The sequence below is a fragment of the Mustela nivalis genome (assembly GCF_964662115.1).
Source record: "Mustela nivalis genome assembly, chromosome: 3".
Taxonomy (NCBI): domain Eukaryota; kingdom Metazoa; phylum Chordata; class Mammalia; order Carnivora; family Mustelidae; genus Mustela; species Mustela nivalis.
The window spans coordinates 87,811,955-87,828,773 of record NC_139022.1 but is presented as its reverse complement, the minus strand read 5'-3'; the positions used below and the strand labels follow the sequence as shown (position 1 = coordinate 87,828,773).

General features: G+C 39.3%; 1 protein-coding gene across 3 annotated transcripts in view; it reads left to right on the top strand.

The window, feature by feature from the left end:
* Nucleotides 1-16,819, top strand: part of NLN (neurolysin) — a 152,783-nt gene that overhangs the window by 88,182 nt on the left and 47,782 nt on the right. For 2 of the 3 annotated variants that reach the window (XM_082723051.1, XM_082723049.1), the window contains exon 13: nt 5,823-7,703. In XM_082723051.1, coding sequence (XP_082579177.1) covers nt 5,823-5,957 — 135 coding nt within the window. In that variant the 3' untranslated portion in view covers nt 5,958-7,703. Of the gene's footprint in view, nt 1-5,822; nt 7,704-13,002; nt 13,088-16,819 lie in introns of those variants that run through there. The other variant, XM_082723050.1, reaches the window with a different exon arrangement.

The window sequence follows — 16,819 nt, the reverse complement described above, 5'->3', positions numbered from 1 at the left end:
ATGGTTGACACATAATGACCTGTTAGTTTCACCTAGTAAGTGTTTGAATTGTTTTGGGAAGATAGTGAGGTGGCCTTCAAGGAATCAGAGCCTACTATTCTTAGTCTCCAGACTCCAGAGAGGTTGAAGAGTAAAAGATCATGGACTGTTGACATTATTGGTCCTGGTCATTTGTATTAACAAAAGAACATCCCCGGGCCTTCTCTCTGTAACCTCTTCCCATCTGGCAAGGCTCAGGGTATGCTCTGAGAAACATTCCAGATCTTAGCAAGCCTAAATGGAAAGTGCCCTACTCACTGGGTAAACAATAGGAAGGGCCAAATATAAAGCTTATTTTTTTTTTTTATTTTTTTAAGTAATCTATACACCCACGGTAAGGCTTGAACTCTCAGACCCCGGTGTCAAGAGTCAGATGCTCTACCAACGGAGCTATAGTCTTCTGAAGACCAAATGTAGCACTAGCATATTTTATGCTACAATGTTTTCATTCTGTTTTGAAAGCTTCTATCAAAGTGTTAGAATTGGCTACTTACTTATAATAGCCAAAAGTTTGCTACCTCTCATTTTATTTGTGATTCTGTTTTCCTCATTATAAGTAAATAGACCATCTTAACTAATTAGTTTGTTAAATAAAATCTTTGTTTCTAGTAGAGTGTGACGAAGTGTCATTATCAGACGTATATTTTCCTTCTCCAACTGATCTCTTAAACAACTATGGAAGGGAGCTGCTTGGGAATAACACTTTTCCAGCAAGCTCTTTGAAGATATCTTTAAGGTCACCAAATGTAGTTTCAAAATACAGCAGCTAATCACAGGGTTGAAAAAAATGGGGGCATTTTAACTAGGGCCATTTCTTTTTATAAGGCAACTTCATTGTGGGAAAATTTCCTAAGAGGTAATAGACATTGTGGATTCAAAGGCAATTATATTATTAAGCTAGAAGTATCTTTCACCTCTTTTGCATTTAGAGAAATTGCTAACCTCTGTTTTTCCGTCAATGAAGAAGAAATAAAATCGAGTGTCACTGTATTTTAACCTGTAACGCCATTAGGAAGTAGCTAGATCTTTATGTGTAGTAACAGATACAGAAACATGATGAATGTGGGGTTAACTTGAAAGGAATTACCTGACAGAGAATGTGTAATATAAAGCTAAGTATTCCAGTGCCCTTTAGTTGGAATTCTAGACCCAGTTCCTGCTATAGTGTATTGCTAAGGGCGAATATGAAATTTCCTCTCCAGCAGGTCCTTCCAAATGGATTAATTTCTGCTTCAGCACTCCTGATATACCACCCCAAAGCTGATTTTTCGTACACTTCAGCCTTTTCTAACAGATTTAAATTCTGGTGGGAAATTTAATTCTGATTTAAGGATAAAGAAAGGAAATGGGATGGATTTCCAGCTTACTTCTAGCATATTTACAAGGCCAGACGTCCTCTTAAGTCTTGAATCCCAACCAATTGGAAGCAATTTTCTCTGTCTTCCTACAACCCTTCTCTGTATTTCTCTTTGAACCCTAAACATCTGCATTGTTAATCGTCTCTTCCTTTATCTCACCTTCTAGATCATAAGACCCTTGTAATAGGAGCGTTTTATTCATTTTTGTTGGTCCTCTGTATCAATTACGGTAGTTCCCCACATCTGGCTCCCCTTCCCCCGGTCCAGGTCCTACTACTGTCCAGCCTGCTTCCCCCCCACCCCCCAGTCTCCATCCCCATAAATAAAGATCTGTCTGTCTGCCCTCACAAATTGAAATTTTGCTTAAGGTTTCCAGAAGGCCTCTTCTAATGAAGCAAAAATTCCTACCCACTGTTCTCATTGCCGTCTCCCTGACGACCAGCACCAATCTTTGACTATCTTCTTTTTTCTTTATTGTTGTCCAAGGTATTCTTTTTCCACCCACGATCTCCCCACCTTCTTAGAAAACAAAGGGTGTGCTGTTGGGAAGGAGTTCACAGATGGGCTGTGGAAGGAAAGGTTTCAAAGTCCACTTTTAAAGCTGCCCAGTGAGCCTGCTGGATGCCTGATCGTCATAAGCTGTGCTCAGGTGGATGCTCTTTGCCCTGTTGCTGTTACTCGGAGTAGGAAGGAGACAACTCTGGCTCTGTTCCCCAGAGTCAGTCACAACAGGAAGGAGGGAGGGCCGGAAGGCAGTGGAAGTTTGCACATGCTGCCTCACGGAGGCCTGAGATAGCAGGAGACCCACACTGTTGGCCATTTCCATATTCTTATTACTGATAGGTGATGGCATCCTTCTTTCCCACCATTATTTTGTTCTTAAAGCATTACCTCAAGGGGTGCCTAGGTGGCTCTTAGTTGAGCATCCAACTCTTGATTTCAGCTCGTGTCATGATCTTCGGGTCATGGGATCAACCTCAGGTTGTGCTCTATGCTCAGTGGGGAGTCTGCTTCTCTCCTTCTCCTCTGCCCTTAACCCCCACCCAACTCCTGCTCACTCTCTCTCTAAAATGAATAAATCTTTAAAAATTAATAAATAAAATACTACCTGAAATAAATGGTACATATTTTTAGATAAAATGAGTGCCTTGTCTCTCCTACTTAATATTCCTACTGAATTAGGGAGTCTACTGAATTAGGGAGTCTTTTTTTATTAATACTGGAGGTCAAGTTTCTTGTGCTTTTTTTTTTTTTTTTTGCTTTTTTTTTAGTTTTATTAGGAGACAGAACTAACTTTAAAAAGATGCTAAATCAGGAATGCATCTACGTCCCTGCTCTGTATATCAGACACTGAATATAGGGGTGAAAATGAGAGGAGGGCTGGATGACCACTGAGGATGACTGAGTGCCCCTGGATGCCATGTGTTACACTGGGGAGTGGGCAGTGAACTGAAATCATCTCTAATTCCCCCATCAGCTAAGTGAGGGAGGCCTATTTCTACTTGACAGGTGAGGAAACCAAGGCCCATGGTCACAGAGCTGCAGGTGAAGCCAAGATTTGAATTTGGCTCTGACTCCCAAACTCCTGACCTTGCTTTAGAAAAACATCACTGTTAGAGAGGATTTGCACAGTTGGCAATAGATAACGCTCTAATCTTCCAGGATTAAAACCTCACAGGTGACTAATGTGACTTCCCTTCCTAGAACAGTTAATAGGAGCTCTTACTATGTGCAGATCATCCTGAGGGAATTTTTTACCACATGAAAAATCTTCATAGTTGTCTTAGACTTCTCTCTCTGGTTTTTCTCAGTTCAAGTTTCTTTATTATGTAAACAAAATAGAACAACTTGGGCAAAGACTCCATTGACCTATGGCATTTGTCTCTCAGACAGTTTTTTCTCTCACCCAGGAAACTGGTACCTTCCAAAAACATGAAAATTCACTTAACTTTTCTTTCTTTGTTGTTGTTAGGGGTTTTTGTTTTGTTTTAAAGAAAAGCAAGATCCTGTTACCAAAATGACTCTTAAACTGCTCTCCAAACTTCATTGCGAAGGAAATGAAACTATTAAAAGGCCATTGGCCTGTAATTCAGGAAATTGAATCACCTTGTTTGGAGTCATAAGCCTCTCAGGACCGGAGCTGTGCTGAGCCAAGCACTGTGCCTGAGACAGAACAGTGCCCTGCTCCGAGGGGGCCAGACTGTTGGGCGGAGCCCTGAGCCTCCTCCTCCCAGTGCGGGCCGGCTCCTCAACAGCCTGATTTTCTTTGCTCCCTAAAACCACAGTCCTCTGTACAAATGAGGCTGTTTTGTGAGATATCAGCATTGTGGGTGATTTATTTTTTACCTTAACCTAGATTTTCACTGACATTTCTATAATATTGTGGGATAAAATATGTCTTTTAATAAGTAAAAGTGTCTCAGATCTTGAGCATTAAGAATTTCTGCAGGTAAATACTAATTAGGGAGTTTGGATGATGGGTACATGGGGTTCATGAACCTGCTGTCTCTGCTCTTAGTATATATTTACATTTTTTCCATTAAAAAGGATTAAGATATTTTTGTAATTCTGCAGATGAATTTAATTCACATTTTCTAAGTTCTAAGTTTCTCTGTTGCTAGCAGTCTTTCTTCCCCAGCCTGCCCAGTCCCCCTGTGCACTGAACACTGTAGGCAAATGTAACCACATTGGGCAATGAAAGAAAAGGAAGGGAGGGAGACTGTTGGGCTCAACAGCCCTGAGCTGTTGCTACTTAGAATAATAACGTCTATGGTGGGAGTAGCCGTCACTCACATTTTAGGTTCTCGATTGCTGTTGTCACAGTCAGGAATTGCTGCAGACCGAGTAAGAAACTACACGTCATTTTTTTTCCTCCAAAGATCATTAAACCACAGTTTTCAGCAGTGCAAATACCTGTGATCACAGGCCCTACCCTTTTTAAGAAAATGTATGCAAAGCTTGTAAATAAAGCAACAAGATTACTGCATGCCTTTTCAATGCCAAACTAGAATATTTCCCAACCATCCCTTCCAAGATTCATTGTGTGTTCCAGGCCCTCCACCTGTCCGCTGTGGTAGCCCCCTTTGGCTATCAAGCACCTGAAATATGGCTAGTGCCACTGAAGAATTGGGTGTAAAAGTAAAAAACACACTGGGTTTTGATGACTTACAACAAAAAAGTTAAATCTCAGTAATTTATATATTGATATATGTTGAAACAATGTAGATATACTGGTTAAAATATTTTATTAAAATTTATTTTACAGGGTTTTGTTGTTATTTGTTTTACTTTTTTTTAAAAAAGCAGAGAATCTGCTTGAGGAGTCTCTCTCTTTCCCTCTCCCCTGCTCCCTGCTTGCTCACATACTCTCTCCCTCTAATCTTTTTTTTTTAACTTTTTTTAAAAGATTTTATTTATTTGACAGAGAAAGAGATCCCAAGTAGGCAGAGAGGGGGAAGCAGGCTCCCTGCTGAGCAGAGAGCCCAATGCAGGGCTCAGGGCTCAATCCCAGGACCCTGAGATCATAACCTGAGCCGAAGGCAGAGGTTTAACCCACTGAGCCACTCAGGAGCCCTCCCTCCAAAATAATCTTAAAAAAAAAATAATAATAATCTATTCATATTGAGCAAATGATACAATGATATGAAATTATTTGAAATAATTTCGAAGTATTACTCTGTGATGTATTTATTTTACATGTATACTTAGAATTGGGCTTCACTGAATTACCTTGCTCTCGTTTCCCAAAAGGGTGATGAAAAGGAAGTGAAAATATTGAATAATACTGATTCTGAATTACAGTCATCTTCGTTCACTCTATTTGCTCATATATTTATGTAAATATAGGCGGAGTAACTGTGATGTGTTTTAAAATTCCAGACCTCCTCCCCAAAGAAAACTTTACAAAGGTCCTTGTTCCTAGCTCTGAGCCACAGAAGTATCTTACCCTACACCATGGGACATGTGCTGTTGTCCTACTGCTGTTCATCAAGATGAGGGGTTTTCTGTAAGCCCCTCTTAAAAACATTTTGGCAGGAGTGGTGCCCCTGTTTCCAGGTACACAGACCCCCCTGTTTGAACACTCGCTCTGCTAACCCTTTTGAAATCGCATTAGAGATGGGCTAACATAGGAATCTGTTATACATTCCATTTGGCTATTTTTTGTTCATCTGTTTGCTCTCTGTTGAGACTCTAAGGAGACAAGACAGTAATAAAGAGGAATGTAGAAGACCAGAGTTTGTAAGCTCCAGATCTCATAGCTACCAAACCGAGGAAGTACGACAGAAATGTAGTCTAGGCAGAAGAGAACATCCAGACAGAGTAAAGCCCTTTTTTCTTCACCCTTACCGCTTTCTCTTTTGCATCTAGGGATTTGGAAAAGTGCTTTAACAATGAATTATTAGGCATGATGTTTTATTTTATTAGGTTGGAATGAAATACAGAAACCTAATCCTGAAACCTGGGGGATCTCTGGACGGCATGGACATGCTCCAGAATTTCTTGAAACGTGAGCCAAACCAGAAAGCGTTCCTAATGAGTAGAGGCCTGCATTCTCCTTAAACTGGGGATGTTTGGTAGCAGTCCATGTCTGGAGGAGAAGTTGACATCGCCATGTGTTACTGGCCTGGAAACTGAAGGGAGTTTTGCAAATGAAAATTTAGATTGCTATTGACTGCCTTTTGTTTTTCGCTTTGAAAAATTTTGCAGATGTAAATGAAACTATAAATACCATGACCTAAGGAAACACCCATTAGAAAATAACTGTACTATAAAGTTTCATAAAAATGGATTTGATTTCTTTTTATAAAAGTTTCATATGAATGTAATTTGACTTTTTACTATTGTAACCTAGATAATATAATGTAAGAGGGCTAAAAATTTTTAAATTGAATCATATACATTATATAATTTGCTCCTTCTTATAGCTTAAAATTTTGTACTTGGGATTTCTGGACTGATAAATGATTCATCACATTCCTCTGGTAAATATTTTCTTGGAGCCCTGCATCACCTTTGACCTTCTGACTCACAGTAAAATGTGACCTCTTTGCCCACATACCTCACAGCCAGGGGAATATGCCTCAGTAATGCATTTATCTTTGTATTTGAAGCCTTATGCTCTCCACCTTTCCGCCATACGTAAATTATGTTCTGCCATTGGGGGCTATCTTTTCTAAAGTCCTATCAGAAAGTACCAAAAAAAGTATGAGTTTTAACTGAGCTATCCTAATGTATACTGTTTTGCAATATTTGTATTTGTGTTAGAGGATTTTCTATCTTGTATTAGAGGTTCATTCCCACCTCAGCATATGAGATTGTCAGTCTTTCGGCATATTTGCCAATTTGGGCACTAAAGCAAGTGCAAGGATATTTTCTCTTCTCGTGTTCCGATAAGTGGTAAGGACTTTGCCTCCTTTACTGCCATCTCATCCACAGTGACAGATAAACATGTCACAAATGGCCGTGTAGTGAAGAGAGCTCAAGGTGGTGTGGCACAGAAAGAGCTCAGAAACTGCAGAAGAGGAGTGGGTTCTAGACAGAAGTGTTTGAGGATGGCTGCTCCAAAGTGCTACGTGTTCTTAAACTCAGCCACAGGGAAGAGGCTCTTCCGAGCCTGTCTTGTCTGGTGTTTTTTATTTTAAGTGAACCTTTGGATCTCTTTTTAACTTTCTTTTTTATGAGTCTAAATTCTACTTCTATAGCAGACCAGTAAACTCACAGTACTTACTTTTCCCTAGGAGTCTACTCAATAAGGAAACCAAAACAGGATAATAAAAAAAAATTTTTAATTAAAAAATCCAACTTTGTACTCTGTTAGGTCTTCCAGTTCTTTCCCACTGTGTAGCTGAGGTATTTTGCTGGTGAGGTACAATTAGACAAATGACTTTGTGCAAAATAAAAACATATATACATATATTAATTATGCTGCATAATAAAATTATAGACAGTGGGAAAAGTTAAGAGCTGTAACAACACATAAGAAAATTCTAAGATTATTATTGCCAAGCACATGAGTTAAACATGCACATGAAATCCTACCGTCCGTCTGAGATAATCACATGGCCCTTCTCTCCCGCAAAGTAGTTTCTTTAACCTGTGGTACTTTTCTCATATCTTCTGTTTTTCCCCCAGACTGTTCTGTTTTCCAGTTTCAGACAAAAACTCTCTTCAGCTTTTTCTATTGTCTTTCTGTGTATATCCTTAACAATAACTTTATCATTTTAAATCTTAACCTATTTCACATGGAAAAACTAATACTTGGTGTGAAAAAGGCTGCGCACAATAAAGTTGGATTATTATCCATGACAGTGAGCTCCCATTTCTTTCATACTTTAATGATAAAACTGAAATGCATAAGAAAACAAAAGTGCTATGATGTTCTTTTTATTTAAAATCCACATCTGATATTTAAAATCTTACAAAGCGTTGCAGTAATTTCAAATACTAACTCTTTAGCATAATTCAAAAACTTTATTTTTTTGAAGTCTTTGAAAATGGCCATCTTCCTTCCTTCCTTCCTTCCTTTTTTTCTTTCTTTCTTTCTTCCTTTCTTTCTTTCTTTTTTTTCCAGATCAGAGCATGGAGTGTTGGGTAAGGCATTCTGAACAGCGGATAAACTATACAGAGTGTCATTGGCCAACTCACACTTCGGATTTGTAAACTGAGCAACATATAATAAAGTCTCTCTTAATTGTTGATCCAGGAGATTTAGGTTTGTTTTGGGTTTTTACAGAGAAGAGAAAGAAAAAGCATGATATTAAGCTACCTACATAGACTTCTTTCCCTTTAGTAGGAACGTTGCATGTTACTAGATGAATAGGAAAAATTATCTCGGAGAGTTATCACCTGAGCTATTTACGTGAAAATCTTGCTTTTCTATAGCTGATAGGATGATAGGTAAATATCTGTAGCTCTGTGGAATTGGCAGACTGCATTGTGGAAAGAGCCAAAATGGAGAACAATTTGAAAAATCTTGCTTTTCTACAGCGGATAGGATGATAGGTAAATATCTGTAACTCTTTAGAATTGACAAACTGCATTGTGGAAGGAGCCAAAAATAGAGAAAAAAAGTTTTTTTAATTTTTTAATTGACATGATTTTGTGCTTGTACTTTCCTTTTTGTGCTTGTACATCCCTAGTTGGGATGACTTAGCTTTCTACTTTTTCATTTTGCCTTTGGCCTTTGTGTATGAATTGATGTACAGAGCAATTCTGCCTCCTCAGTGGATCATCCGGTTTGTTTATGACCATGTTTCATTTTTTCCTTCACTGTCATGCACAAGAAGAATTTTTCATGCTCAGAGGGAATTGAATTAAAATACTAATCCCCCAAATTGAGTTTAAGCATGGTTAACTGAGCCCCTAAAAGTGTTAAAAGAGAAACCCTATTTCATCTGAATAGATGCAACGACCAAGGCTGCTTCCTTCTCTTAACACATTATTAGTTATGTGTCTCCCATCTGAAATTGGTAGCCCCTCGAAACTGAATATGCCTTCTCTCATGAATGTTTGGTGAGAATAAAAGAAAAACACACACACACGAAAAACCCATGCTTTCATTTTCTTTGAAAACAGTCAATGTCCAAAGTTTACTTTTTCATTTGTCATTAACAGAGAAATTTACATGGGAAACAGATCTGCCTAAGTACCAGTTGTAGCAAAGGCAAAGGGTAAAGCTTATAAAATCTAAATATCAGATCAATGTAGCCTTTTCTGACACACCCACAATAAGACTTCAGATTTTGTTTGGAAAAAAAAATCTTGAAAATTGGGGTAATGAAAAGAACCCCTTACATAACCCTCTCCAGTGAGTGATTACTGAGTTTTTATTTGACTGAATTTACCTCGTAGTTGCCTTTCCTAACAAAATATAGGTCCAGTGCCTCTGGTCCACTGTGTATGTACAAAGAAAGAGAAATGGTTTGACTATGACACAGGCTCTCTTGTTTCTGTCCGCGTGACCTGGCACCCATTCTGGCTGCTTATTTCATAGAGCTTGGAGGCTCACCTAAAATTGCACTGCAGTGATAAAATGCCCTAGCGTTTGTTGTTGAAGAAACGGTTTGGCTTAGGCCCTTTTAAAGGTACCACATTCACTGATTCCAGCAAGATACCTGACATCACTTTTGAAATCTTTGTGGCTAAAATGGGTAATCAGCCAGGTGGATTCCTAACTATCGAGACAGCCTAAGGAGACTTAAATAATGGTTCACATTAAACTGAAGGAAATCTCCAACCGTTTGAATGAGGACATGAGAAATTCCATAAAAGGTGTTAATCAAATTTACATATAAGAGATCTGCAGTGGTTAAATATGATATTAAGATTTAAAATTATTTCAGTGCTGAGGCAAATTTAAGATGAAATTGGACAGATTCCATTGCCAAAGTGAATGGAAGGAAATTTGACTTGATAATGGTACTCAGGGAAAAGAAGACACAACAGTTTTATTTGGACAGAATTCCAAATTTATTTGCCCACAGTACAGCACACCTGAGAGGGGAACAGGAGGTAAGAAGGAAAGCCTGAAAGAGTGGGCTGATGGAAGGTTGTGTCCAGATCAAAAGAATTCCTCTGGACTCAGATGTGCTAAGATCAGTCAGCTAGAATATCATGTTCTGTTCTAGGTGTCACATTTTAAGCGGACTTCGGCCAAGTATTACAGTGTGTGAAAGAATAGGAACAGGAGGGTGATGTCTGTGAAAATATTTCTCAAGAGGAATACATTGAAGAAAGGGAAGATGATGCATTCAGCCTGGAGATGAAACAGAAATACAAATGATAGCTGTGTTCAAATATTTAAGGATATGGGAGAGAGAATAGGATAATTCTGCAATGCTCCAGAAGCCAAAGCTTATTAGAGAAATGGTTGGAAAATAGAAGGCGAATTTAGTTTAAGATAAGGAAGTAGTTTCTAATAACTAATGGTGACTGCAAATAGATTATGCTACTATTAATTAGAATTCAAACAAAGGGGCGCCTGGGTGGCTCAGATGGTTAGGCATCTGCCTTCAGCTCAGGTCATGATCTCCAGATCTTGGGATCAAGCCCCACATCGGGTTCCCTGCTGGCTCAGTGGGCAGCCCGCTTCTCCCTTTCTCTACCTCTCCCCCCTGCTTGTGTGCTCTCTCTGTCTCTCCCTCTCAAATGAAAAAAAGAGTCTTTTTAAAAAATTAAATAAAATTTAAGAAAGGAGTCAAACAAAGCCCGTGTTTTCCTGGAATGTTTCTTCCTCCACTGAGTAGACATTCATACCAGATCAGCTTTGAGGTCACCCCAGAGTTTAAGATGCAACAAACATAATCATTCGACATCACTCAAGTGAAAGAAATGTTGACGTGCTTGGTCTTAGAAATGGCACGTAGATGCAGCTGTTCATACCACAGAGATAGAGCTTAAGCATTTATAATTCAACTGTTGTCTTACTCCTTGTCCATAATCAGTCAGTGCTTAGCCAGAGGTTATTATCAGACTCCCTGTGGGGAATCTGGTAACAAGATGGGAGGCTAACAGTTGTTGTGTGACCATAATAAAACCAAAGGTTCTAGCAATTGCATTTTCATCCCTTACAGAATTTATAATTGCTCTCTGCTCATTCCACCCATCATTACCTTCATCACACATACACAGAAGCAAAAATCTAACTCAGAGACCCAGTTCATTATGCATATGCTCTACCATATTAGGACTTGAGTCATTGTCTCTAGCCCCTGTCCTCCACAGTCCTTGACTTACAGTGAATAGTCCCTAAATATTTGTTAAATAAACATTCCTACTTGGGCCACCCAGATGGCTCAGTCAGTTGACCATCCAACTCTTGATTTTGATTCAGGTCATGATCTCAGGGTCCCGGGATCAAGCCCCGCATCAGGCTTCACACTCAGCAGGGAGTCTGCTTGAGGACTCTCTCCCTTTCCTGCTCCTCCCCCTGCTCTCTCTCTCTCTTTAAAATAAGTGAATCTTCCTTAAAAAAAAAAAAATACCTTCGTTAAAATTGTTATTTGCAGGGTTCCTGGGTGGCTCAGTGGATTAAAGCCTCTGCCTTCAGCTTAGGTCAGGATCCCAGGGTCCTTAGATCGAGCCCCACATCGGGCTCTCTGCTCAGTGAGGAGCCTGCTTCCCCCTCCTCTCTGCCTACTTGTGATCTCGGTCTTTCTGTCAAATAAATACATAAAATCTTTTTAAAAAATTAAATTAAAAAAATTGTTTTTTGCTATAAGGCTGCATGTTACTACAATAACTGCACAATATCTATAGGTGACTATAAAACAACATAAATCAAACTGTTTTACACCTTCCATATGAAGAGGCCCTTTTCCTTAGGGACTAAAAGAGTTTCTCTATGAAGTAGATGGAAGAAACATGCTTTTAGGGATTTTTGTTTTGTTTTCATCACATTTTATTTATTTTTAAGATTTTCTTTATTTGAGAGAGCAAGCGAGCACAAGCAGGCAGAGGGGCAGAGGGAGAAGCAAACCCCCCACAGAGCAGGGGGTCTGACACGGGACTCAATGCCAGGACCCCAGGACCATGATCTGAGCTGAAGGCAGATGCTTAACTGACTGAGCCACCCAGGTGCCCCCGAAACATGCTTTTTGTAAAAGAAAAATTGGGGAATAGGAAATATTTCTAAAGATTTCTCCACTTCTCTCTGTGATTATGTACTTGAAACCTAGGAATTTCTTAATCTAGAATCTCTGGTTCCCTAGAAGATCTATGAAAAGAAGTGAGAAAGCAAACATCCATAAGTGCCCAGAAATTATATTGAAATTTTTTTGCACATGGATATGTGTATTTTTCTGGGAAAATGATCCGTAGTATTCATCAGAAAAATTTGAGGATCATCTTAAAACCATTTGCTTTCAAACTTTTGTCTTTTAATTCATTTGGGAACTGTAAAGTGCCATTATGTATCAGGCATGGTGCTTGACTCCTGAGAAACAAAAAATGACAAAAAACTCTGAGCTCAAGTTGCTTAAATGTAGTGGGGAAGACAAATAAGTTTATAATACATCAAGAAAAAAAAAAGAGAGAGAAAAGTTATGTATAAAAAGCCTTTCTAGGGGCGCCTGGGTGGCTCAGTGGGTTAAAGCCTCTGCCTTAGGCTTAGGTCATGATCCCAGGTTCTGGGATCGAGACCCACATTGGACTCTCTGCTCAGCAGGGATTCTGCTCCCCACCCCCTTCTCTCTCTGTCTGCCTCTCTGCCTATTTGTGATCTCTGTCTGTCAAATAAATAAATAAAATCTTTTTTTTTTTTAAAGGCCTTTTTATTGTTTTTCTCAACACTGATTGACTGCATTGTACAATTCAACTTTTGTGTCGTCAAATTTTATGATTATCATGCCACCTGCCACCATAGACTTCTTTCTTTTTTTTTTTTTTTAAGATTGTATCTATTTATTAGAATGAGGAGTGGGGAGGGGCAGAGGGGATGGAAGAAGGAGAAGCAGACTCCCCACTGAGCAGGAAGCTTGACGTGGGGCTTGAACTCAGGACCCTGAGATCATGACCTGAGCTGAAGGCAGACACCCAACCGACTGAGCCACCCAAGCGCCCCAACACAGACTTATTTCTAACAAAATGCTTAATTTTCTCTTTTCAGCCTGTCAACAGTGGAACTAAATGCTGCTCTTCCATCTCTGTTACATCAAGGAGTTTCTTAGGCCCTGTGATTAAAGGATTTACAAGTAAGAGAGGAAAATACTTTAACCATGTCTATGTGTTGTGATCAAATGGTTATAAACCAGGGTGCCTGGGTGGCTCAGTCGGTTAAGTATCTGACTGTTGATCTCAACTCAAGTCTTGATGCCAGTGTTGTGAGTTCAAGCCCCATGTTGGGCTCTCTGCTGGGCATGGAGCCTACTTAAAAAGAAAAAAAGAAAAAAAAAAGTGGTTATAAACCTCTAGCCCTTAGAGGTCTGATATGGGGCTCCTTGTGACCTGATAAGTATAAGGTACCCAAGAAGCACTGGTACATCCTATAACTCCAGAAACCCACTGTTAACTAAGATGACCATCGAGTTGTTAAGAGATGTTGCAGAATGAGTCAAGATTCCTTCATTTCAAAAAAAAAAAAAAAAGAATTCCTTCATTTCCATTGCTGCTGATAAGAGCTGAAGGAAACACATCCGACTCTTCAATCCCTTATTGCCCATTATTTATAACTTCTCTAACTAGGGATAGCAATTAATTTAAGCAGATCAATGCAAGACAAAAAAAACTTCAACATTCCAAGTTTCATGACAACTTTTATAGCCCATTTCCTTGTCTAAATGTACTGTAATTTATTTAATCAATTTCCTGTTGTTGAGCTTTTAGGACATTTTCACTCTTCAGACACATCCTGCCAAGATTATGTTTTCAAATATATCATTTGCCGCAGCTATCAGTTTATCTGTTAAATAAATTCTTAAAAGTGTAGTTCCTGGTTCAACGTGTAGAAGCATTTTAAGTATTGATAAGTATTATCAAATTAGAGCCATGTCTCTTAATACTGTTTACTACAGTTGTTTAACATTGAGGCAGTAACTAAAGGTAAATGAGGAAAAGTGATGATTAGGAAACAAAGCAAAAAAAAAAAAAAATCTGATGTGATATCATTTATATTGCTTTCTTTTCCCCATCGGGTGATGAGAACTAAAGTTTATTTCTTTGGGAAAGTGGTAGGAGTGATTCCAAACAGGAATTTTCTTTCTCTATTAGTGATTGGATAGGTCCCACAAGGAATGTAAGACTCTATCCCAGAACAAAGCAGTCATCAGTCCTTTGTATTCAGGGCTAAGTGGGGGAAAACCAAAAGATCCATTTTGTCATCCCTGTCCCAAATCAGATGCCTTTCTATGGTCTTAAACATTTGTGTGACTGACAAGTGGGACTTGTGTTGTTATTCACAATGCAATCACTGTTCTAAACACGCACATGGCCCACTCTGCCTCAGCTTCAATTATAAAATCTTCAGCCAGAGGCTATTATCCTCTGTTTTGTTCAGTCAGCAGCCCAGTTAGCCAGTGAATTTCCAACGGGGATCAGGTGGCAAGAGAGAAATTTCTCACACTCCATCTATCAATCCCTTACATACCCCAGCATATTTCTTCCTTTGGGGGCCCCTTTTGAGGGCAATTTTTCTGAAGCCGTTTGGGAAGGTGACCCAACTTTGCATTTCCTTTTTTTAATTTGCCTTAGTTAAGGAGGGAAATAGGACTAGTTGAATGACTTACCCAAATGAATATAGAACCTCCAAATTCACAGAGCTTAGTTCTTCTGTGTAATGATTTTCAAGCCACTAATTCCTCAGTAGATTAGCTACAATTCAGTGGTCTAACCAGCCCTATGAAGCATCATTTTCTTTCCTGCCTTCCCTTTCTTTCATTCGTCTTTCTCCCAAAAGACTAATTAGGTGAGTGGAAGATTTAAGCAAAAGTCTCCAAATCCCAGAAGGAGCATTGACAGAGGTCTGAGGCAGAACACGTACCTAGCTAGTGAAACGTGGACAAAGATCAGGGTGCTGCTTTTTAGTTTGAAGGTGGGGTCTTGGAGGGCTTTTCTTCCAACATTCCATTTTAATTACTGTCAATATTCTAATGCCGGCATGCTACATAAGAGGTTTGGAAGGACTAGAGTAGAGTAAGTTATGTACTACCCCGTAAGTAAATGCCGTTTTAAAATGTTTGCAGAATGCTTAAGGGCTCTCAGAGATTTGACTTCTTTCTTACCTCATCAACCCAATTTTGATTAAGATTATAACATTGTCCTGGGAAGCCAGACCGCTACCTGGTTGACCTTTTCTCTACTGAAGTTCAGGGTACAGTAGAAAAAAAAAAAAATTCATGAAGCCCTCATTCAATGTTTTGAATCCAAATTTAACTTTCCCCTAGTTAAAGCCAACTGCTTTCGTAAGGGTGGTGTGTTATGTGTGTGAACATTTACAGAAACCCGATTAGTTCCTCTGTCTACCTAATGAGCTTCTCAGGACCATGTCCAGATTTAGCCGGGCATGTTAGTACAGCAACACACTGTTGTCTGTGGCGCTGGTAGACAAAATGTCAGTACGCCTGCTGCATTCCTCTGGGATAATAGAAATGAAGTCATTACATCAGAAAATGGATCGTGTAGTCAGGATGTACTTGCCTCCGCCTGAACACACTGGCTGTCCCAGGTTAAGGTCACCGAACCAGCAGCTGGAAGGGTTCTCGTAGCCGGAAAAGGGTGAGGCGGTAGTGGCACTTAGCAGCACAGAGGTTTCTGATATTGGAGACAGGAATGACAGAGGTTGGTAAGGAGGCTGCAGTTTAGCTGAAGGGACCCACGGAGAAGTCAGTGTTAGAAAAGCAGGGCCAAGAACCTGGCAGTAGGAGTGCTAGCTGTGAACCCCTGCAGGACCCAGAGGGGAGAGAGCACTGATATTTAAGAGAAGAAAGTGTCCGGCTTCAAGATATACTTGATGAACAAATTATTATTGTAATCAAGATAAGTAGGGGAAGTTCTCCTTTTCATAAATAACATAAGAGAATAGCTCATTACCTCCAACCAGAGTTCAGGTCTTATTAACCTTTAATAATAAAAAAGTATGAAGTTAGAAGAAAACTCTTATAGGCTCCTGGCTGGCTCATTTGGTGGAATGTGTGACTCTAGATCTCAGGATTGTAAGTTCGTTTGGTGTAGAGATTACTTAGAATCTTAAAAAGAAAGAAAGAAAGAAACTCCTCAAAACTTCCCTATTACCTCTTATGTATAGAAACTTGTGTAGTCTTGTTCTAATGGAACATTACCAGAGTTGACCTTTACTGTGCATGCCAGAAGAGTCTAGCTGTCATCTTGAAACTAGAGGAAGCAGTAGAAGGAACTGTTTGACAAACTTGACAACCATTTCTAACATTTCTAAAAAGCCTAATCAATAAACAAAAGGATAAAGGTGTGGGTCAACTCTCTGGGAACATATAACTGACGTAAATAATTCTCCCCCATCAGACTTGTGTCTCAAGTCTTAGAAATTATCCTTTTTATCATGATTTTTATCTTGAATGCTTCTCTATGCCCCCAAAGCTCACCCTGCCCCTCCACCCTCTCATACGACATTCTCATACCACATTCTTTGGGTAAAGAAAATACAGTTTCAGGATGGGTGTTTCTCTTGATGCTAAGACACTTAAAAGGTAAGTGTGGAAAGCAAAATAAGTAAATGCTTATTCCTTTCCCATCTGGATTTTGCAAAGCAAACCAAAAGAAAACAGCACAGTCTCAATTAGCATGTCTTTAATTTCCTCTTGCCTCTCTCTCACTCTCCTCAGGATTAAATGTTCCCCTGTCCTTAACCAAAATGGAAATATGATCTCATGCTTGTTTATTGGGTTGCCTTTGCATTTCCTAGGACAATAAGGTGTAAATTTTGATTGACCTTACTTCTTCCCCCAAACACAGGG